At 38.2% G+C, this 24656-nt stretch overlaps 1 protein-coding gene across 2 annotated transcripts in view; it reads left to right on the forward strand.

The window, feature by feature from the left end:
• Positions 1-6159: 6159 nt before the first annotated feature.
• FSD2 (fibronectin type III and SPRY domain containing 2) overlaps positions 6160-24656 on the forward strand; it is a 29127-nt gene continuing 10630 nt past the window's right edge. Inside the window, exons 1-8 of one of the 2 annotated variants that reach the window (XM_087972618.1) lie at positions 6160-6290; positions 8143-8594; positions 13783-13878; positions 15177-15410; positions 17277-17299; positions 22650-22771; positions 23656-23820; positions 24262-24396. In XM_087972618.1, coding sequence (XP_087828744.1) covers positions 8205-8594; positions 13783-13878; positions 15177-15410; positions 17277-17299; positions 22650-22771; positions 23656-23820; positions 24262-24396 — 1165 coding nt within the window. In that variant the 5' untranslated portion in view covers positions 6160-6290; positions 8143-8204. Of the gene's footprint in view, positions 6291-8131; positions 8595-13782; positions 13879-15176; positions 15411-17276; positions 17300-22649; positions 22772-23655; positions 23821-24261; positions 24397-24656 lie in introns of those variants that run through there. The other variant, XM_026677063.2, reaches the window with a different exon arrangement.

Genomic DNA, 24656 nt, shown 5'->3' on the forward strand with positions numbered 1-24656 from the left:
CACGCGCGTCTGTCTGGACTCTGTCATTGGCTAGCCAGCTTCGGGAGGGTGGAGGGAAGCGAGCTCTGAACTCGCGGGGACGCTTGGCTGTCATTCCGCATTTGGTCAGCAAACTGGAGCTCGGCCTTTCGGGAGGACTGCCAAAAACGCCTCTTTCTCTCCCCCCACCGGGCTGTGATTTTTTTTTTTTAGGAGGGAAAAGGATCTTAACCATTTGTCAGAAGTGGTGTAGGGTCTCCTGCTTGGGCAGGGGGTTGGACAAGAACAGGGGTCGCCAACCTTTTGGACCTCGGGGACCAACAAACTCGTCATTTTAAATCCCGTGGACCAGAGACCCTGGGAAAATCCCCCCAAAAGTCTTCAGGAAAATTCCCCACCCCGTTTTCCTACCGATCGATCATTCTTTATTTGGGATCGCTGGATACCATCTCCAGCTCGGTTCACAGGGAGAGAAAGAGAAAGAGAAAGAGAAAGAGAGAGAGAGAGAGAGAGAGAGAGACAGACAGACAGACAGACAGACAGACAGACAGACAGACAGACAGACAGACAGACTGACTGACTGACTGACTGACTGACTGACTGACTGACTGACTGACTGACTGACTGACTGACTTTTGGCTTCATGCAAGGAAAGCAGCAGAAGGAGCAAAAGTCTTTCTTTCTCTCTCCCAAAAATGAGTCTTTGTGACACTTGTCTCATCAAGCGCAGCCTCTTGGAGCAGGAGGCCTTGCAGGGTCCCAAAGACTCATTTCTGGCAGAGTTTGGGAGAGAGAAAGAAAGACTTTTGCTGCTTTCCTTGCATGCAGCCAAAAGCAGAAGAAAGAAGCGGAAAGAAGCAGCCCGGTGGCCAGGCCAGGCATGTGGGGCAAGTGCCCCCTCTCTGCCCTTTCCCCCCTCCCCTCACTACCTCATGTTGTTCGCAATGCAAGCCCTGTGTTCCCACAGGCCATGTGGGCGGCCCAGCCTTGTGTTCCTGTGCAGCCTGCATTAATTGCTTTGGCGAGTGACATTTCTCTGCGGACCACCAAAATTTTCTCGCAGACCACCAGTGGTCCCCGGCCCACTGGTTGGCAACCACTGGGCTAGAAGACCTCCAAGGTCCCTCCCAACTCTGTTATTCTATATTCTACCTCCGTTAACAACAACCCCCAAAATTGTGAAGAACTGGAAAGCAGAGGTTTTTCATGCTTTGCTAAGTATGTAATGCTCAAATGAAAATTGGTCCCATTGTGTCTTGGATCAGATTGGCAGGAAAAGGAAGAATATCTCCCTAATTGCAAAGGGCCGTGCTGAATAAATCAGAAAAGAAACACACTGCGCTTTTAATGTGCTGGGCTGTCACCGGTGCATCTCTCCCTGGCTGTAAAAAAATAATAATACTCATTTTGGATTTTGTTAATAATACCAAGCAGCTCGATTTTCCAATGTTAGAAAATGCTATTTTATCGATGGCTAGAGAAAAAAATATGAAAGCTAGAAATAGCTAATAGATTTGTGAAATATAGAAAATATGTTAATAGGATTAAATATGTTAAGAAGAGGAGTGTTGTAGTGATAGAGATATGATATATATGAATAAGATAAGAATAAGATAAGAATAGAGAATGAATACCAAAGTAATGAATATGGCTGTAAATTTTAATTGTTATTGCACAAGATATTTGTACCCAGGTGGCTTCCGGTTTCGCGCGGCTTCGGTGGCAGCAGGAATTCGCGACTGTCCGCGATTCCTGTTGCGCTTGCCGCCAAGGTGCCCCTGATCCAAACGGGTCAGGGGGATATGGCTGCCCTGTAGAGGCAGCCGAAGAGAGAGGGGAGCCGGACAGGGGGTTGGGGGTGTCGCAGACCCCCTCCTCGTCCGGAAAAACCCCTTTTTCCTGAGGTGGTGGAGTGGCGGTCAGTAATGGCCGCCATGAAGAAGCCGGCAGCCGGGTAAGATTGTGCTGGAGGAAGCAGGAAAAGTGAAAGTGCTGTCTGAGCCGGGTCAATCAACAACTTTTAAACACCCTGGAAACTGAATTGTTTGAACTGCTAGAAGATACATTGTATCCCTGAGAAGATCGGAAAGTGGCGGAGTTTAAAGCTGTCAAGGGGAAAAAAACCTTTCTTTTCTTAACTCTCCCACCCCATAGAAACAGCAGATGAAGATTTGGAAAATTTATCTGAGCACTCAAGGTAAATTATTTTGAAAGTTAAAGCCAAGGGATAAAGGTTTCCTGGACATTGGATTTAATAACTTAAGAAATCAGAAAACCCTTATTGGAGGTATGGATTTCTGAATACTTAAAAGAAAATTGTTGTTGTAAGTGGGAAGGGAGAGGAAAAAAAAATTGGAGCAGAAGTTGAAAAAGGAGGAGATTGCCTAGAACTTTAAAGAAAGATATATTGTAATTGGATCTCTTTGATTAAACAGTAACCCCAGAAAGAGAAAGAGAAGAAAGAACTTTGGTAACTTTGGAATTCTTTGCAATTATTTTTGATTAAAAATACTTGGGTGGTTGTTTTGGAAAAAGTTTTTCTCTTCACGATGGCATCGCTTGTGGATGAACTAAAAATTGAATATCAAAAATATAAAAAAGAAAAACGAGATGGAAAAGATACTTTGGGCACTCTATTTCAATTTTTAGAAATGGCGGTATGCACTTATGAAAAGTTGACACGCAGCAGGATGACTGGGACAAAGAAGAAGAAGAAGCCATCTTTGATGAACAATGGGTTCTTTTTGGGGAGGAGGAGAAAGAGGAAAAGAAAAAGGGGATTTTAAGGTTTGAAAAAACAACCAAAAAAGAGAAAAAGGAGATGAAAGGTGGATACAAGGTTAGAAAACAACAGAAAGGGAGTAAGAAAAGGGAGGAGAAGAGACAAAGGGGTAAAAAGGGCAAGGAGAAGAATAAGCAAGAGAGAAAGGAGGGGATGAGAAGCCTTAATGGTGGGAAGCAAGACTTAAAGAAACAAAACTTATTTAGAGACAATGGGTACCGTATTTGCCGGCGTATAAGACGACTTTTTTGCCCTGAAAAAGATGCCTCCAATTGGGGTCGTCTTATATGCCGGGTCGTCTTGTACGCCGGCAAATAGTAATTGGGAAGCACTGCGGCTGCCCCGGCTGAGGCACTTTTGCGCACCGTGGAAGCGAATCCCGTGAAGCCGAAAGGAGCAGCCAGCCTTCTCCCAGCTCCCAAGGAAAGAGGTTCGCACCGCCCGGGCTCCGCTGAGGTATCCGGCTGGGGCTGTCAGGAGTTGTTACCGCTGGCGCCGCGCGGCTCCAGTCCCGTTGCCTCGGGAAAGGAAAGGCAAAACCAGGAGCCGCTGCTGCCATTGCAAAGCGCCGCCGGCTCTTCCTTTTTGCCTTTCCCTTCCCGAGGCAACACGGGACTGGAGCCGCATGGAGCCGCGCCAGCGGTAACAACTCCTGACAGCCCCAGCCGGATACCTCAGCGGAGCCCGGGCGGTGCGAGCCTCGCTTCCTTGGGAGCTGGGAGAAGGCTGGCTGCTCCTTTCGGCTTCACGGATTTGTTTCCACAGTGCACAAAAGTGCCTCAAAAAAAAAAAAAAAAGTGCAAAAGTGGAAGGCGTGCGGAAGAGGGGGCGAGTATATAACAAACTATATTTTGAGTGGAAATGTTGGGGGGGCGTCTTATACGCCGGGTCGTCTTATACGCCGGCATATACGGTAATTCTAATTGAAAAAGGGATTCTGGAAGGTACATAAGATTGTGTTTTTATATGCGTATTTAGAGTAAAATGCTTAAGATATAAATGAGTATTAATATATATGATTAGCTTCTTAACGATATGGATAGTGGTTATATATGATTTTATTTAGTTATTGTTATGTTTTTACTCCTTTCATAAAATTTATTGTGTAACTTTAGAATGTACTAAACAGAATCCCAATATAAATTAAGTGTTATATTAAGTAACTTTAAGCTAGGGGAATGAGTCAAAGGCGTCACTCCAATCAGTGTACAGGAGAAGTATATTAAAAGAGAAAAGATGAATGGATAGATGGAAACAGAACAAACAAAGAATGATAAGTATTATGAACTGAATTGAGATAAGATAAATAAAACAAAATTAAGAAAGATAAAAGAGGGAAGAAGCTATATAGAAAGTTGAAAATGGTAATAAGATATGGAATGATATATAAAGTAAATACGATTTTTGAACTTGTGTCTGTGCAAAGAGTTTTTAGCCCGGGATCAAACAGCTTTCAGAAAAGATGTTTTAGGTTTTGTTTTTTTTATGTTTTATGTTTTGTATGTCTGGGTATTGTTTATGAAAGGCAATAAAACTTTAATTAGCAAGAAATATAATTTGGATAACAGAATGAAAAGGAGAAGTTGGGATAAGATACGAAGTTGAATAGATAACGTAAATATCAATATTACAATTTGGAACTATTTTGTACGTTCTATTGGTTTCCTTGGAAAGGATTTTTTATGTTATTATGCCTTGATTGTTTGTGTATTGTTTTTGTAAAACTAATAAAATTTGTTGGGAAAAAAAAAGATATTTGTACCCAGGTGACACAGCATTAAATGGAAGATGAATGGTTTGTATTTAAAATAAAATAAAAATAAGTGTGAAAAAGAAAATGTAAGTTTTTCACCTCTAGGGGATTTTAAACATTGTGCCTCAAATGGTTTGTAAATGGTAAACAAGACTAGTAAGATTGTAACATAGAAAATAAGCAAACAATAATAGCACTTCAAAGCCCAATCGAATTAGAGATATAAGTTTTATACTGAGGTTTGTGATACTTTTATAGCTTCTCGGGGGAAGGCTTGTGTTTGCTCAAGATCAGACACACGTAGCTCAAGCTGGTGTTAATACTAATATAAAATTGTTGATTTTTGCTAGTTGCCCACAAATAGAATTCTTTATTGGCCAAGTGTGATCGGAATTTGCCTTCAGTGCATACATTCTCAGTGTATACCAACATACAGTGTACATTCAAACAACAAAGTGATAAATCATAAATCGTAAAATACAATAATAAATCATGAGACGCAAAAACAAAGTGATAAATCATAAGATACCAACTGGAGAAGGTAACCGGAAAGATAAGAAGGATAAATAGCATTACAGCCCTACTACATGAATAAATAGAAGATTTTTATAGATATAGATTAGATAGATAGATAGTTGTAGATATAGATAGATAGACAGGCAGGCAGGAAAGAAAGAAAAAAAGAAAGAAAGAAAGAAAAGAAGAAAGAAGAAAGAAGAAAGAAAGAAAGAAAGAAAGAAAGAAAGAAAGAAAGAAAGAAAGAAAGAAAGAAGAAAGAAGAAAGAAAGAAAGAAAGAAAGAAAGAAAGAAAGAAAGAAAGAAAGAAAGAAAGAAAGAAAGAAAGAAAGAAAGAAAAAGAAAATTGAACATGGGAGCAAAAGGAAATTAAAGGCTGGAACTTTGGACCAGATATTTTTCCCACAGTTTCATTGGCAGCATTGCATGAAAGATAATGATAATGACAAACATCATTTATTATTCAGATATAAACCATGCATATCACTAAGCATGAATGTACAGTATTCTACACTTTCTTTGTTTTTACAGTTTTTGGATATAATAGCCATGCTTCAGATTCTTAAAAAAAGCTGTGCTTTACTGGAGAAACGACAGACACCCTCTGGGGGACCAAAAATATTTTTATTTATTTAGTTATTCAATTTATATGCCATCCATCTCACTGTTGAGACACCCTGGGAGGCAAATTCAAAATTACTCATATTCAGATTTGTTCCTGCTAAGAGATTGACTATTTTGAGGTACTCTTTCCTTTAATGTTCTTTAGCAACTCTACTGCAGTAGATGTTTTGCTAATACATAGATGGCATTCTGTGAAACTGCCAATCTGACTTTTCCCCCAAAATACAGAGTGTACGAATTCCTAATTCTCTCCATCTTCAGCACTGGCAATGGATGCTACTTATACACTCTTTCTTCCAGAGGGTTTAAAGAAGACATTTTTAAAGGGGTCTCTCTGGGATTCAAAGCTTTCAGGCCTCGATGTTTTCAGTAGGATTTGGATGTGACATTTTCTGCCATGACATTTAAGGGAGCTTTAGTGTCAGGTGCTGATCTATCTTTGCTCCCTTGCTAATAGCTGGCATTCAATTCATGGGGGAGGGGAAGGAAAACCCTTGTCTAATGTTACAGCACTACGTTTTCAGTTACAGAAAGATGGCAAGGTTTGGAAAATCAGGTTTGGATATGGAGTAACCGAAGTGCATCACGATCATTTGACCGTAAGAAGAAATTATGGATCCTTAACACAAGAGGCAAGTATTCTTTTTAAGAACATAATTCCTCACTTTAAAAAGGATGCAAATTTTTCTAGTTAAGCTGCTTAAAAGTGCTGCCGCTGCGTTTGCATGTAGTTGGTCCCAGTGCACAATTTTTCCTTAAGATCTCATTGCTGATCCATTTCAATCAGGGGCCATTGAACAGCAGTGTGTTCCTTTACAATGCTCTAGACACACAAATGTATTTTGCCAAATGCCTGTAGGAAAAATGTTTGAAATCTCCACGGGGTTTATGTTTTATAAATCAAACTGAAACAAATGCTTGGCTTTATAGTATATAATGGCGTTTAGCATTTCTTTGACTGCCTGATAGGAGCAACCTTCAATGGAAGGCTACGAGAAAAATAAGAAAGAAATTTTATTCTCTATTTAAATTAGAACCAGTTTTAAAGATCCAAATTGTTGGATTCTGTCCCTTGCTGTTGTTATTTACTCTTATTGGGCATTCTTTCCCCTTGGACTGAGCAGGGACATGAATCCTAGGAGTATCCATTCAAAGGTCTCAGACCTTTGTCTTTGTCACACTAAGTTATTATACAAAGTTCAGTCAAAAGGAAAAGTTGGCCAAAAGCTTTCCTTGAAACCCTTAAGAGCAAAAGTTCTGAGGCCCCATAGACCATATTAGTTTAAAACTGGTAGCCTGGTTTTCTATCATTCTGAAAGAGAAAAGCTACACTGGAAGCCCAAAATGATGTATTTTTTTAAAGGAAAGGAAATTAACCAAAAAAGGAAAGGGGCTAAAAAATACAAAGTCCATCTGCTTATATCATAGAACTTCACCTACATAAAATCATTGTCCCAACCCAGCAACCTCTGACTATCAGGAAATTAACTGGGGTTTCTGCATTTTTTTTTTGTTCCTTATTATCTGTTTCCTAGGCCAGTGGTTGCCAACCAGTGGGCCGGGGACCACTGGTGGTCTGTGAGAAAATTTTGGTAGTCCGCAGAGAAATGTCATCTCCAAAGCACCCCAAAGCAATTAATCCAGGCTGCACGGGAACACAAGGCTGCGCTGCCCACATGGCCCGCGGGAACACAAGGCTTGCGTCGCTTGCATTGTGAACAACACGAGCTAGTGAGGGGAGGGGGAAAGGGCAGAGGGGGGGAACTTGCCCCACTCACCCTTGTGCCACTGGGCTGATTCTTTCCGCTTCTTTCTTCTTCTGCTTTTGGCTGCACGCAAGGAAAGCAGCAAAAGTCTTTCTTTCTCTCCCCCAAACTCCGCCAGAAATGAGTCTTTGGGACCCTGCAAGGCCTCCTGCTCCAAGAGGCTGCGCCGGAAAAACAAATCTCACAAAGTCTCATTTCTGGTGGAGTTTGGGGGAGAGAAAGAAAGACTTTGCTGCTTCTGCTGCTTTCCTTTGCATGAAGCCAAAAGTCTCTCTCTCTCCCTCCCTCTCTCTCTCTCTCTCTCTCTCTGAGAGTGGAGCTGGAGACTGAATCCTGTGATCCCAAATAAATAATGATCGATCGGTAGGAAAACGGAGTGGGGAATTCTCCTGCAGACTTTTTGGGGGATTTTCCCAGGCTCTCTGGTCCGTGGGATTTAAAATTATGAATTTGGTGGTCCCCGAGGTCCAAAAGGTTGGCGAGCCCTGTCCTAGGCCTCTAATTCTTCCATGGTGCATCCTGATAACTTCATGCATTTTTCCTGGCAAGAGAATGGAAGTGGGTTGATGTTTCTAAATGTTATCTCCAGTTCCCAATATTACCAGTCTCGTTGGATTTCCTCGGGGTCCCCTGGTGCTCCTCAACTTGAACCTTCTTAGCTTTTTGAGATGTTAAGCATAAATTCCATTGCATGTTGTACTTTTATTGTTCTGAGCAGAAAGGTGGGAGGTAGCGCGCAAGACCTTCGGCCTGTTGACTTGGTGTCCAATATTCCTTCTCTGCCATGGATGCACCGTTGAAAAAGGACGAGCCAGACAGTCCCAGGTTTTATCATTTGGAACTTTATGACTCCCTTGAAAATTTATTTCCTGAGGAACCATTTCGAAGGCGAGATCTCTCTCCACATGAAAAGAAGGCGACCCAAGATGTAGAGGAGCAACATCCACCACATGTGGAGTATCGGGACCAGCAACCCACAGACCGTGCAAGAGAAAATAATGAGAAGAGCGACAATGATCTTCTTGAGGATAAGGAAGCAAGCCAACGGTCCTACCAAGAGAAGGAACTATATTGCATTACTTGCTGTGTTCCAGTGACACCCTCCAATAGCACGAATAATGAACATCAAGAGCACGAAGTCATGTCTCTTGCGGCTGTGGTGGAAATCGCAAAGGTGAGGACCACATAAACCGATCCAAGTAGGAAGCAATAAACATTTGGCGAGGCTGAGATAGATAGATAGATAGATAGATAGATAGATAGATAGATAGATAGATAGATAGATAGATAGATAGATAGACAGACAGACAGACAGACAGACAGACAGACAGATAGATAGACAGATAGATAGATAGATAGATAGATAGATAGATAGATAGATAGATAGATAGATAGATAGATAGATAGATAGATAGATATATGACCTACCCTGTAGGTAAGTCCTAGCTTGATTTTTACACATATGCCCAATATAAGCCCTACCCCCCAAAATAAGCCCTAATTAAGATCCTGCCCACTCCAGAGTCGACAGGTAAAAATTAAGCTAGGCTGGGGATGGGGGTGTGTGGAGCTGCCCTACTACTTACCTGTGGACAGTTATAGCCAGGCCTCGTACACCCTGACACCTGCCTTGCTGGCCCATTTCTTCTGCAGCTGGCAAGGCTGGCAAGGCTGGCAAGGCTGGCAAGGCTGTCCTGAAAGCCTCTGAAGACCTGATAAGAAACCTCTGGATCAATCCAGAGCTCAGAGGCGTTCAGGAAAGACTTGCTGGCTGCAGAAGAAGTTCCTGAAGGCCTCTGACAGCAAAAAGGAGGCTGGGGGTGATGCGTGCAAGTGAGGTTAGTCAGTGGATGACATCCCCCGAAAATAAGCCCTGGTGCCTTTAAAAAAAAAAACTTTATTGATTACAAAACCAAAATATCAAACAAACACAACACACAGAAGAAGAAAGAAAAGAATTAGAAAAAAAGAAAATGATTAAAAAGCTAACAATTCTACTTATCGACAGTCTATGGTTCCTTGTTTGTTATCAATATTGGTGATACATTTACAAATGCATCTTATTGCGAATATATAATTATGATTTACATTTTACGTTATTTACTAATATATTTTCTATTTTTGTTCTATCCAGTCATACCAGCATTCCCAGCTTCTATAATATTCTGATGTTTCTTTTTCCTTAAGTGCTAAAGTTAACTTGTCCATCTCTGCACAGGCTGTTATCTTCTGTATAATCATCTCCTCTGTTGGAATATCTGCTTGTTTCCAACACTGTGCAAAGGTTATTCTGGCTGCAGTAAGAATATGTAGTATTATATATTTGACATTTTTCGGAATTTGTCTATTAAATATCCCCAATAGGAAGAATTCTGGTTTTAATTCAATTTGCTCCACCGTTATTTCCTCTAACCATTTTTTTATTCTATGCCAGTATCTTTGGGCTTCAGTGCAGGACCACCACATATGAAAAAATGTTCCCTGTTTCTTTTTACATTTCCAGCAATTTGGATTCATGTTAGGAGACATTTTCGCTATTCTCAAGGGTGAGAGATGCCATCTATAAAACATTTTATAGGCATTTTCTTTATATGCTGCTGATCTTGTAATTTTATTATTCCTTGTCCAAACCTTTTCCCCTTCTAATAATGTAATGCTACGTCCTATGTTTCTGCTCCAAGCTATCATATTGCCTTTGACTACTTCCTCTTCTAATTACATCTCTAGTAAATAATTATAAAATTTAGTTATTTTTTTTTATCTGGACCTAATAAAATTTTATCTATTTGTTGTGCCTTAGTATAAATTCCAAAATTTTTCTTGTCCTGGCTATATCTGTTTTGAATTTGCAAGTAAGCCCACCAGTCTACTTGTAGCCCCTGTTCTTGGAGATCTTGCCATGATTTTAAAGTTCCTTGCGCATCAAGAAGGTCTTTGTATTTTATCATTTTATTAAGATCTAGATTATTTGATGTATCACCGCCTCCATCGTTGAGATCCAAATTGGGATTTTTAAATAATGTTTTTTTTTTAAATTATGTTCCAATTAGCCAATAAGGAATCTCGAATTATATGTCTGTGGAAATACTTCTGCTTAATTTTCCCAATGTCCCATAAAAATGCATGCCATCCCCTCTGTAAATCATGGCCTTCTAAAAATAAGATCCTTTTATTTGACAGATTTACCCACTCTTTCAACCAGAGTAAGGAGGCTGCACTATAGTATAATTCCTAATTTGGGAGTGCCATACCTCCCCTGCTCTTCATATCTTGCATTGCCTTTAGGTTTATCCTCGGTTTTTTTCCCTTGCCAGATAAATTTGGTGATTATCTTGTTAAGTTCCACGAAGTAATGTTTATGTATTTTTATTGGTGTTGTTTGGAATAAGTAGATAAATTTGGGCAGAATATTCATTTTTATAGTGGCAATCCTCCTTAATAAGGAGATTTGCAATTTAACCCATATCTCTAAATCTTTTTTGATTTGCTGTAATAATTTATTATAATTATTTTCCATTAGAGTTTTGCATTGAGCCGTCAACCAAATTCCTAGGTATTTAACTTTTTTTACTATTTGTAATCCCGTTATCCTTTCCAATTTTAGTTTTTGTTTTTCTGTTAAATTTTTAATTATTAATTTTGTTTTTTCCCTATTAATTTTAAGTCCTGCAACTTCCCCAAATTGATCTAACTCTTTCAGTAATTCTTGACCTGTTTCAATTGGTTCCTCTATGAAAAATACCATATCATCTGCAAATGACTGGAGTTTATATTCTTCTTTTTTAATTTTTAGTCCTTTTATTCCTGGGTTCTGTCTAATTCGTGTAAGCAATGTTTCCAAAGATAATATGAAGAGCAGGGGGGATAATGAACATCCCTGCCTGACCCCTTTCTCTATTTTTATTGAGCGCGTGTACTCTCCATTAATTATAATATTCACCTTTTGTGAATCATAAATTGTAGTCACGATGTTTTCAAACTTAGTGCCTAGATTCATATTGTAAATTTGTTGAATTAGGAATTGCCAATTTAAATTGTCAAAGGCCTTCTGTGCATCCAAGAATACAAAGGCTGTTTGTTTCTCCGGGTGGGCTTCGTAGTATTCCAAAACATTTAATACTATCCTTAAATTATTTCTGATTTGTCTATTAGGAAGGAATCCGTTTTGATCTTTATGTATATATTCATTCAATATTTTTTTCAATCTATTTGCTATAATTGTAGTAAATATTTTATAATCAGTATTTGACAGGGAAATTGGTCTATAGTTTTGTATATGTCGTGAATCGAAATCTTCTTTCAGAATCAACTATATCAATGTCTCCTTCCATGAATCCGGCATTCTTGCTGCTAGTAGGACCTCATTATATACTTCCACCATGAGAGGTCTTATTTGTTCTCCTATTTTTTTATAAAGTTCCCCTGGTATCACGCCTGGGGTTTTATTATTCTTTTGATTTTCTATTGCTGCTTTTAACTCGGGCCACGTAATATCTCTAATTAACATTTCCTTCATCTCCTCCTTAATTATTTTATCTTTAGTAATACACAAATAGTTTCTTATCATATCCTTATTTACCTCCTTCTTTTTATAAAGATCTTCAAAAAATTTACACGCAATTTCTTTTTTCTGTTCTATCCCTTGTTGGGCATCCCTGTTCTCATCTATTAATTGGTAGATCAATCTTTTTTCTTTTTCTTTTTTAAGTTTATAGGCCAACCACCTTCCTGGTTTATTGGCCTGTTCAAAAAATATCTGTCTGGCTGTATTTAACTTTGAGACTATTCTGTCTTGTTCGATTAAATTTAATTTATGTTTAGTTATTATCATCTGTTTTTTCAATTTGCAATCTTTTGGGGTGTTTTGCAGCTGAATTTCTAATTCTTTGATTCTTTGTTCTAATTTATTTTGTTGGGCATATTTTTCTTTATTTCTTTTAGCAGTGTATGATATCGTTATGCCTCTTATTACTGCCTTCATTGTATCCAAAATATTCTGTTTCGTAGTTGCCTCATTATTATTTTCTTTTACAAAATAGTCTAATTCCTCGTCCAGTTTATTAATAAATTCTTTCTCTTTAATTAACTGTGTATTTAAGGTCCATCTTTTCCTTGGTTTCTTACTGCCTTTCCACACTATCTGAATTGGGTTGTGATCTGCCCATTCATTTGGTAAGATTTCAATCTCTTTTAATTCATTTACTAATTCACCATTCACCCACACCATATCAATTCGTGTCCATGATTGGTGAGGATTGGAGTAAAATGTAAATTGCTTTTTCTCCGGGTTTAATTTCCTCCACATGTCTATCAAATTTAGTTCAATCATCATTTCTTCACATGTTTTTGGTAGTTCTCTTTTTTTCTTCTCCCCCCCCACTACTATGATCTTTCTGGTGGTCCACAATAGCATTGAAATCTCCCAAGATACAAATATTCCTTTTATCTAATTCCACTAATTTCTCATGTAATTGTTTAAAAAATTCCTTTTGGTTATCATTAGGGGCATAGATTACCACTAGTAGAATTAGAATTGATTTAATCCAAATTTGTAACATCAGAATTCTTCCATTGGGGTCTATCCAAATTGGCTCTGCTTTCATATCGCCTTTCACATATACTGCTATCCCTTTCTTTATCCTAAAATCTGCTGGCGACGTATACCAATTCTCTAGCTTGGGGCATTCTAAATATTTTTCTTCTTCCTTCCTTGTATGAGTTTCCTGTAAAGTCCTCTTCTTTAGATTCCATTATATTTTGGAATCTTAGATATCCCTTATCCATTTCCAAATATACCAATATCCATTTCTTTACTCACATTTCTTAATTGCTGACCAACCATTTCCAGCTTCTTTTCCGTTTTTCCGTTCTTTTCTCAACCTCCTTTATTGTTGATTCAATAAAAATATAAGACAGAGTCTTATTTTGGGGGAAACGCAGTATATGTATTATTTGTAATTTTCCTTTGACAATCATACATATTTTGTGGACAATGTATTGACTGGGTCAATATATTTTTTACACAATGCTAACAATACAATTAAATATACATAATCCTTGTCTTTCTAACCTTAACATGCACATTGTAATAATAATAAATTATTTTATATATCAGTGTGTATAATACTATTTTCCCAATTTGTACTCATCTTTCCCCCCTCCCATTTTTTTGGGTTCTTCTACATTCACACGTTTGTCTTTAAACAATACCATTCTCTCTTTATAATTCTTTATCACTTTCTCCATAAACATTTTTAAACATCAATCGCATTTCTTCATACAGTGTCCCCTGCTGAATCCCTAACATTTTAATATTTTCAAAATTACTCAATATTCCACTTAAGCCTTTTTTGTTTTGAAAGGATGCACTTCAGCAAAATGTTGGCCGATTGGAAGACCAAATCGCTCACCTGGAGAGTTTTGCTAGCCACTTGGAGGAAATTTTTATTACAGTAGAGGTAAGGTGCTCTTGCATGATTCTAAGTGAACTGGAAAGGAAGGGCCACCCTAGAGGCCCACCAGCCTCTTGCCATCTCATTGCATGGACAAAGAAGAAGGTGTGATTGTTCATTTCTTATTAAGTCAGAGGCTTCAGGGTTAGGTTCTCCAACTGTTCAAAATCTGTTGTTATGCCACATCACAGGTAAAAATGTCACACGGAGAATCCGAGATGGCTAAACTGATTCCTTTATAGAGGATATATTTAATTTTTGTTTCTGTTTGGAAATTGCTTCCGTATTCTGTGCTTGCAATGGGAATAAAATGAAACTTTGATTTTGTTTTTTGCTGATTAGATAGGTTTGTTGCTATAGAAATGGTTAGTATATACTTTTGTGTAGAAGTTGAGGTTGTATCTTCTACTGTGACAACAACTTCTAACTAACAACAACTAACTTACAACAACTTCTATGTTGTTATCTTCTACTGTGCTAAAGAGAGTTGGAAGTTGGTGCCTTTTTCTTTTTACTTCATATTTTCTCTTTTTCCCTCTCCCCAAGTTTTCTATTACTTTTTAAATTTTCTATTTTATACTATGATAAACTAATAAAAATGTAGCAAATAGAAAAAAAAATATTGTTAGCTCCAGGAATCCAAAGTTGCTGTCCTGTTCTATTAATACCTCTTTACATCTTCATTCCTACTAAGAAGGAAGAATCTGTACCCTTTTAAAATATTGTTATTAAGTATTTTATTTTATGTTATTATTAAAGTATTAAAATAATAAAATATATTATTTTATTAAGATGCAATTGGCTCCTTACTCGCCATGACAGCATCTCACTTCTGGTAGATGTGTGCATATAATCAGAAACTGGAGGCAGACAAAACCAAGTGGAAAACTATCCAAATGAAAAACCATTTTGGTCAAAGCAATATTTTCAATATATTATCCCGAATACGGACTACAGGGTCATGAAAAGGGACTTTTTGGTTAATGAGTAAAGACCAGAGCCTTCTCTAATCTAGCCAGATAATTTAAGTGTCATTGCCATAGATCCAATTGTTATTAGATATCTGGAAGATTGTTTGGTCATTCCTCCCTTAAGATATCCTTTTAATAATTCTCTAATTTCTCTCTGGCAGTCCAGCATTTTCTAATTTCTAGAACGTACTTGAGTTGCAAGGATTCTTTGCAGCAATCCATGAGGGTTAAATTGGTGTTGTATAAATAAAAGTATATAAAATATTTTCTTTTCTTAAAGCCCTCTCCACAGTTTGAGTGTGCTCAACTGAAACCCAAAATATTTCCTTCCAGGAGAATTTTACCAGGCAGCAGCAAAACTTTGAGAAGCGTTACGATGACATAATACAGATCCTTGAGCAACGATATGAAGAAAATATGCAGGCTTTGGGGGAGGAGAAGAAAGAGAAACTGGAAGCTTTGTACAAAGAACTGGTCGATTGTGGAGAGAACCTGGATACGTGCAAAGAACTGATGGAAACCATTGAAAATCTTGACCAGGGTGAAAAAAAAATAGAGGCCCTCAAGGTACAGGACAAAAAGAATCCAGGAGGAAATTTGACCTTCAGTCTCAAAGCCATTGCTTTAGGGATTGCTGAAAAATATAAAGGAAGCCCTGAAGATAACATAATGGTGGTGTTAAGAGTACACTTGTTTGGTTACAAAAAAAAAAAAAGCTCAGTCATAAGAATACAGTGTTGCCTTGCTACTCAACTGCTTTGAAACTCATCGAATTTGGTACTCAACACATTTTGACTTGAACATTTTGTCCCCGGTACTCATTGTTTGTTTGTCTATGGAGATTCTCAGTCATCTAGGTCATGGCTGACCCAAAGGTGCTTTTGCAAGAGCCAACTGGACTTTCCTTGTTTTTCTTTGAAGACCTTTCACTTCTTATCAAAGAACCTTCTTCAGCTCTGATAGGATAGTGGAAGGATTTATATTCCCTGCAGACAGCTGGTCATTTGCATTCTTTTAGAGAGGGATGATCAATCTTGACATAAATGGCCCTCTCTCAACAGAAGGGGAAGAATATGACATCATATATCTCCAGTCCTACAACACAGTCCTTTCAGCAGTTCAAAAAAGGTTCCACACCCCTTTGCACTACTCAGGAGACCATGAGGACACAGAAAGGTCTCCAAATGGCCCCAACGACCCTCTAAAAGGATGCAGATGACCAGCTGTCTGCAAGGAATATAAATCCTTCCATTCCCCACCAGTGGTGGGATTCAATTGTTTTTTACTACCGGTTCTGTGGGCGTGGCTTGGTGGGCATGGCAGGGGAAGGATAGTGTAAAATTTTCAGTCAGAGGTGGTATTTGCCAGTTCTCCAAACTACTCAAAATTTCCGTGACCGGTTCTCCAGAACTGGTCAGAACCTGCTGAATACCCACCTCTGTTCCCCACCATCCAGTCAGAGCTGAAGAAGCTTCTTGGGTAAGAAGCAAAATGTCTTCAAAGAAAAAAAAGAAGTCCAGTTGCCTCTTTAAAAAGTACTTTTGGGACATTGTTTGTTTGGTACTCAATGCACAAGCTAGAACTTGTTGCTGTCTGCTGCATTGTGACTCATTATATTATTCCTGGTGGGAAAAATTTGTTTGGTACTCATCATTTTTGGTGCTTATCATGCCTCCCAGAACCAATGAGTACCAAGGTACCACTGTAGATCTATTTATTAATTTATTTGATGTTTATTTTATGTTTATTTATTTGTCAAAAGCTTATAGTATAACAGAAACAAGAATAAACATAAGTTTAAATACAAGAAATAGGAACTAATAATTGGGGACAATAGGACAGGGACGGTAGGCACGATTGTGCGCTTATGCACGACCTGTTAGGAATGGTCTGTAGATCCAAAGGTTATTTAGTATTACATCTAACCTTCAGTATAGAATGACCTTATGTTGTACAGGTGGTCCTCGACTTATGACTACAGTTATCATCAGAGTGATCCAGAGCACCTCCCCAAACCAGTGGGTCTCTGTAGGAGTCACAGTTCTAAATTCTCTGCTAAAAGTATTACATTGCTATTACAAAATTATTAAAGTTATTCCTTGCTGTTTGCAGTGGGCCTTTTCATTTTGCCTCCTCTGGGTTTGCATTACGAGAGATCTATTCTGCCCTTTGATCAGACTAGCTCGTGACATTTATGAAGACATTATTTCAATCTCTGCTTTGTGGTTTCAATTCTCCAAGGCGATGACTTTGTTCAACGTATCAGGATATACTTTTGAGGGAAGATGCATAGGCTTCTTGGCCATAAGAATATCAGCAATTTTAATTAGAGAAAAAAGTCAGCGATCATTATTACACTTGTGTGTGTATGCACGTATCTGTGTACCTATGGAATATATTAGTGGAATCACCAATTTCTCTTTCTTTCAACAGACTGCAGTTGCAACAATTCGGAGGTAAGAGTGAAACATGTATTTTAAAGAGCTTTCCTTTCTGTAGTCATCCTGCCAAAATGTCTTTGAATTTGGCCTTACTGTTAGTTTATGCAGTATACTGCAGTTGGGAGCAATAGATATAATTTTGCCTATATAAAATTATGGAAATATTTTTTTCTTAGTCCTAATTTGGTACTAATTAGGACTAAGTACTAATTTGGTACTAATTTGGTAATTCTTAGTCCTAGTTTGGTACTAATTTGGCTTTCATTGCAGTGCCAAGCAGCTGGGTTTCCATTTTCTTGTGATCTGGATTGTTTTTCATTTCGGTTATAATTATATTGCATTCTGAGATCTATTGATATGGGGTAGGGGTTACATAAATAAAATTCAAGCATGCTGGTGTCAGGCTTGCTATGAGGCTCAATCAACAGAATCTTTCCCAGTTTTTAAACATTTATTACTGGGCTCTGTTATGTTTGCGATGATTAGCTCCACATCAACCTTATGTAAGTTTTAAAATTACCAAGGATGTCACTATTGCAACCAGCTGAGCAAATGGGTATATGGGATATGGTAGTCTTGGTGAGGATGGCCACTGTAACAGAATAACAGAACAACAGAGTTGAAAGGGACCTTGGAGGTCTTCTAGTCCAACCCCCAAACTCTATACCATTTCAGACAAATGGTTATTGTGCTGCCCAGCCAGTATATGGGAATTGGGAAAGTTAGTTAGGAATTGGGAGCTGTCCCCTTAAGGGAATGCATCATGGTAAATGTAGTTAAGGTATCCTGGGAAATGTAGTCCATGTCATGTGGTCACATCTGTAATCCTCTTTTCCTCTGTAATTTCCAACGCATCCGCCAAAATTTCTATCATTATCGCAGACAAGTTTTGTCCTTTTTCTTCTATATTTTGAAATCTAAGATAGAATTCTGACCTCTCCATCTCCCACCTCAACATCCCACTGTTAATCTACTGTCAATATTTCCAATCTTCTCCTCTCTTTTTTTTTTTAAAACAAGTTTTATTAATTTTCAAAACACACAAATCATCATTATCCATTACATGTTTAAACCTTTTTCCATTATAAATTTAACAAGTCAGATAAACTATAATTCTGTTTTAAACCATTTCCATATAAACATACAAAAACCTCTTATCCAATTTCTCTTTACTTCTCTTTACTCTTATTCAATTTCATTATTATTATTTCATCTATTTCTTTCTGACTTAGTTACCATTATTCTCATTCTATATTTCTGCAAGGTTTTATTAATTCTCCCAAAAAAAAAAAAAAAAACATATACACACAACACATAAAACATAAAAAAAATCTTTTTGGAAAGTAACTTGGACCCAGGTATCTCTCTCTTCATGGACTTCAATTATATTCATGCTCATCTTACATATCATTGCTTATTTTATTTACCATTCTAAGCCTTCTATATTAACTTCTCCACATATTTCACTCTTCTTAATTCTATCTTAATTAATCATCTTAATTTGAGTCATTATATTTGTATCTTTTGTCCATTCTTTATTGTCCCTTTGTCTCGTTCCTTATAAAAAAAATTTTTTTCTCCTGAAATCACTAATCAGAGTATGATGCCTTTCTATCTCCCCCCTAAATTAATCAAATTAACCTTTAAAATAACGCCCAATACCCAATCCGATTTTGCTTGGTACATTCTATCTAAATAGTACATCCAGAGTAATTAAATACATAGTTAAACAATAAATCTAAATATTAAAAGCAAATACTATAATAGAAATTTTATAATAACATCAATACCATAGTCTTATTAAACTCTTTAATTGAAACTCAATATTCTAAACCTCCCCTCATATTATTAGATTTTAAAACCAATCATTATTAAACATTTCAACATTTTAATCTCTTATCAACTCTTAAACCATTTAAGTTTTCTATTTCTAATACAATACTACAATATCATCTTATGTACCTTGCAAAATCTTTTTAAAAAAGTTATACTTTATCCTTTATCCCTAAAAAAGATTCCTTTTTTCCCATTTAATTTCAAAACTTTGTAGCTTTTCTCCACCTTTTCCCTTTCTTTCTTCTCCCAACAAACCTTTCTACCCCCCCTTCTTCTAGCCTCTGCCTTACTGGCTTCCCTTCTCTGTCGTGTTCCTTTTCCCTTTTGTTTACTATCATTATATTGATTTTGCACCTTATTTTTCCCTTTCTTAAGTGTTTTTTTAAATCTTAAGTCCTTTATTTCTCTTCCTTTCACTCTTCCTTCTTTCTTGGTCGAGTTCTGAAATTTATTAAAAATGGCTTCCTCTCCTTCTTCTTGTTCTGCTGTCTTCATCTGTTGTAATGTTTGTTGATAGTTAATAAGCGCCATTTCTAAAAAAAAGGAAGGCTTCTTTCAAACCAGCTTTACCATTTTTTTTTGCTTGTTCATAATCTTTTCTCAGTTCCTCAATAGAAAGAGCCATTATAAATCTTTTCTTTTCCCCTTCTTTCTTCTTACAACAACTAGAATATTCCAAAGAAAAAATAAAACAGTCCCAAAGTTATCAAACAGTCCAAACCAAGGCAGAGTTCTCACTTTCTCCTCCTGGGGTAGTATCAATCAAAGAAAAAGAAAGTCCAAATCTGTTTCTTAAAATCTTATTGCAATATATTTTAGTCTTCAAATCCTTAAGGCATCTCCTCCAACAAAGTCTTAGCATACAAATATTTTTTTTTTAGTCCTCTCTCTTCCCACTCATCGCTTAAAGCCAGTTTTCACCTAAAAGAAATAGGTTTCTTAATATCCACTTATTTATTCCGTAGGAAAAGAGGGTAAGCTTTCCTTTCAGCACCACCAAACTGCCGCTTTTTTCCTCTTCTAGAAGGTATCATTCAGAAAATCATACTTTTCAGGAATTTTGTTAAATATGTCTTAGAGTCCTAGGAACCAAGAAAAACTTTCTCCTTTGAAAAACTTTCTCCACTTCCTCCTGCGCATTCTTACCCGGCTGCCAGCTTCTTTGTGGCGGCCATTACGGACTGCCGCTGCACCGTCTTGGGAAAAGGGGGTTCTGCCGGCCGGGGAGGGGGTCTGCAACACCCCCAAACCCCTCTCCGGATCCCCCCTACCTTCAGCTGCCCCTGCAGGGCAGCCTAGCTCCGTACCCATCCGGATCGGAGCCCCAAAAACGGCTAGCGCAGCAGGGATCGCGCAGCTTCGCGAATCCCTGCCGCTCACGAAGCCGACAAACCGGAAGTCTCCCAATCTTCTCCTCTCTTTGTTCACCTTCTTCCTCAATTTTTTTGAATCTCTCATCATACTTCGCCATCATTTGTTGAATATTTTCAATTTTTTCATCAGTCTTCCCTGTTCTTTGTTCAATATTCTCTATTCTTTGTTCAATGGCGTCTCATTTTATCTTGAGATCTTGGATTCCTTGCATAATCATCTATAAAGTCACTTTTTCTTGTTCTTTATCTTGCTTCAACATTGTCTGAATCAAGCGTTGTCCAGCTGGTGGGGAGGCAGAGGTAGAAGTAGAAACGCCAGAAGATATGGGTTTTCTGCTCATTTTGATGCTTCAAGACCTTCAAATTCTTTTTAGCTTTTAATCCAACTGGTAGAATAGCCAATTATAATCCAAAATGGAAAAATCCAATAATAAAAAGCCCAATAACAAAAAAAAAAGGAGAAAAAGAAGAAGAAAATCTTCAGGTTCTTCTAGACCCTAATCCAATTATGAAGTAGTCCAAAATAAAAAATGAAAAATAAAAAGAAGAAAAAAAAACCAAAAACCCAAAAATAATAATAATCTTTAATCCAATTGGGAAGTCTCAATAATAAAAAAGAAAAGGCAGAGTGGTCCAAAAATATAAATGAAAAAAGCAGAAAGAATCCCAGTAAAAAAAGGAGAAGAAAAGAAAAATAAAGAAAAAATTCTGAGGCTTTCCCTTTAAAATAAAAAGCAAAAATAAGAATATTACTAAAATTAAAGTTTACAGAGAGGCTGGTGAGTAGGGGTACATGACTGAAAAAAGATTAAAAAAAAAAAAAGCAAACACACTGCACTCTATTTGTCCAAGGCTCTTATTATGACTCTCTTCTCGACAAGCTTCAAGGCCAAGCCTCAAGTGTTGAAATGTTGATAAGGGTCCAGGAGAGCACCTGTCTGCTACGCTCTCCCTCTATCTTATCAAATTGAAATGTCCTTGAGAAGTAGTCTTTTCAGAGTTCTTCTCCAATTCAAATGAAATAAAATCTCACAGATTTCTTCTTCTATTCAGAGTGTCCTTTCAAAACTCAGCTAATTAGCAAAAAAAAAAGTTTCTCACCCAGCCGACATACTTTCACTCTCAGCTGTTCCTTACCGGAGCTGTCCCGACTTCAGCAGCTATGGAGGCTGCCTCTCCGCCGCCAGCAATAGGACTTCTTCCGGATCGAGCCAGGGACTTTGCGATGTCCCTGGGATCCAGGAAATGTGCCCTACACGGTCACCGTCTCTACGGGACGGTTTAGGTCCGTTAGGACCGACCGGGGGCGAAAATATCAGCTGTTATCTTGGAGCCCTGAGATTACAGCTGTAACGCCGAAACGAAGCTCCGCCTTCTCCCGTCACATCTGTAATCCTGATTGATCACTGAATTGACCCTTGGTGGGTTGGGGGAGGTTTCTCCACTCTTGCTCGGACCCTAGCATCGTGCTAGCGTCTCTCCTTTGGCTCTACTACTATGGGATGAAATAGGGGAAAGATTACTATCATTTTACACTGCAATTTCAACTATGCAATGAATTGGACATTAGATGCATCTCGACATAACTGTGAGTTACCTTGAGGATACCTAATATAATCCAATAAAAGAAACTTTGTATGGAAGAATTTGTAGAGTTATCTATCTGTCTTTATATTTTATCCAATCTCTTCTTAAAAACTTCCAGTGTTGGAGCGTTCACAACTTCTGGAGGCAACTTGTTCCAATGGTTAATTGTTCTAACTATCAGGAAATTTCTCCTTAGTTCTAGGTTGCTTCTCTCCTTGATTAGTTTCCACCCATTGCCTCTTGTCCTGCCTTCAGCTGGTGCTGTAGAGACTCGCCTAACTTTTCCCCTTCCAGCTCTATTCCAAGAAGCACTGCCTTATCTGAACTTGCCTGTATCTTTGAACTACTATTTTTTAAAAAAAGATGACATTACTGGAAGTCTGTAATTCTTAACGAACATTTTTAACTTGGGATTTTAATACTGTCTCTTATGAATATTTTTTTGTAAATGGATTCCGTATAGCATAGATGGGTGCAGCCCATGCATTAAATATATAATGTAGTAGAAATGTTTTGTAGCATAAATCTCAACCCAAGCCATCTAATGCTGATTCTTGTGGCATTTTCAGAGTACATACCTTCTTGAAAAAGAATGTGAGTGTAGACTTATCAACTCCAGCCGAGTTTGAAGACCGAATCATTCATTTCTCAGACATTCAGGAACTAATGGAGTCTGTTAGCTCTTTCCCAAGTAAGTCCATTAGGGTACCAAATACAAAGAGTAGGTTGAGTTGGAAGCTGGTGACTTTATTTCCTAGATGATGTGCTTTAAATGCATAGTTTAGAATACTATACTAAACTCTCCAGAGGAGTTTCTTTTGCATGAGAGACTACTGGAGGATTTATATTATGGTTGCTCTAACTTCATATGTCCATGACTTATATCATTCTCAACATATCAGCAAATCTGGACAATCCATCAATTTGCAAAAAGAAAAAGATGAGATCTCCATCAATGAAATATCTGTGCACTCAGTTGGCTGCAGAATCCTATCAGGCAAGGAAATGAACCTGGGGGAGGTGCAAGGTGTTTCACCTGAAAACCACGATAAGTTTTTAATGATGCGATGGAAGCCATACTTCAAAAAGTAGGCTTGGCCAATCAAATCATTCTGCCCAAGCAAAAAGTAGATTTGATCAAGAAAAATCAAGTAGGTCTGGTCAAGACAAGAAAAAAAATGATTTGACTTAATGGACACTGAAGTTGGCTGAAACATAATAGAGTAGAGTAGAGTAGAGTAGAGTAGAGTAGAGTAGAGAAGAGTAGAGAAGAGTAGAGTAGAGAAGAGAAGAGAAGAGAAGAGAACAGAATGGTTTATTTTGCTAAGTGTGATTGTAAGTGTGATTGGAATGTGTCTCCTTGTGACAAATGTAGCTAATAAAATTTCTTGCTCTCAAAATGCCTCTCTCACAGATGCTCATAGAAGTAATACAGATTTTGGTAGAAAAGAAAGTCTCTGTTAAATTCCACCCTGGTGCATGGCAGTTTTCACCAAGGAGCAAATACCAAACTCTGGAAGTTTCCTGTCTTCTTTTGCAAAATCTAAAAACAGATTTCTCCCTTTCTGATTGCAGCTTTTACACCCCCTTGTGCACCAGTGATGAATGCTCAAGATCCCAATTCAGCTACGGGGACGTCTGTGAAAGTTTGCTGGAGTTTTTTCTCAGAAGATATTGTGGAAAGCTACCAACTCTATTGCAAGCGAGTGAGCAATAATACATCAAGCAAGGGGGAAGAAGGTAAATAGACTAAAGCCAGATCAGATAGAACAAAAAAAAAAAAAAAAACAAACCACCACGTCTACAGACTGCCCTGGAAGTAGATCTGGCAAGACAGAAATTAAGGTGGCATTTCCATCCTGGCAACCTGCTGATTTTATTGTGATTTTATCTGCTGCTTTTCTTCTAAGCATCCTGGTTGCTCTAGTTAGTGGAGGTTTAATAAATTTTACTTGCTATTTTGTCCCCCAGGCCATTAAATCTTTCAATGTGAATTCTGGAAATCAGCAAAGTATCTACCTGGGAGCTAACCACAATTTGTGGCTTGTTCAGGCCAAGCCTACTTTAAAAAAGAGTAACAGCAACATAATATGCCCTTCCTCCTGAATGAAATAAGCTATTACTTAAGAATCTGTTGCAATTTCAAAGAACTCCTTCAATCTTTGTACTTTCCAATTGCAGAGTTTAAGCTAAACGTGAAAGAAACCTACTGCACAGTCGCTCAGCTGGTGCCAAACACACAGTACGAATTTTGGGTAAAGGCAGTTAACAGAGCCGGGGTCAGCTCAGAGAGCGAAAGAGCCGTGTATATGACAGGTAAATGGCTTTTGATATTATGTTTTGGTCAGGGGTGGGATTCAAAAATCCCAGCAACCAGTTTGCTGCCCAGTTGCTGGGTGGGTGTGGCCTACTGGAACTTCTGGTAGGACCATTTTTCGCCTTCCCCAGGGTCCGGAGGCTTCCGTCTCTGGAGGGCCACCGGAGCCTCCGTAAGGACCCTGCACTTACCTGCATCCAAAACAGGCCGTGTGGAGACTCCTGGGAGGGGAGGGGCAGGGTGGGCGGGGCCAGCCAGT

This window comes from Notechis scutatus, chromosome 11 (assembly GCF_049901735.1).
Source record: "Notechis scutatus isolate UNSWTSFEM ecotype Mainland chromosome 11, rNotScu1.2, whole genome shotgun sequence".
Taxonomy (NCBI): domain Eukaryota; kingdom Metazoa; phylum Chordata; class Lepidosauria; order Squamata; family Elapidae; genus Notechis; species Notechis scutatus.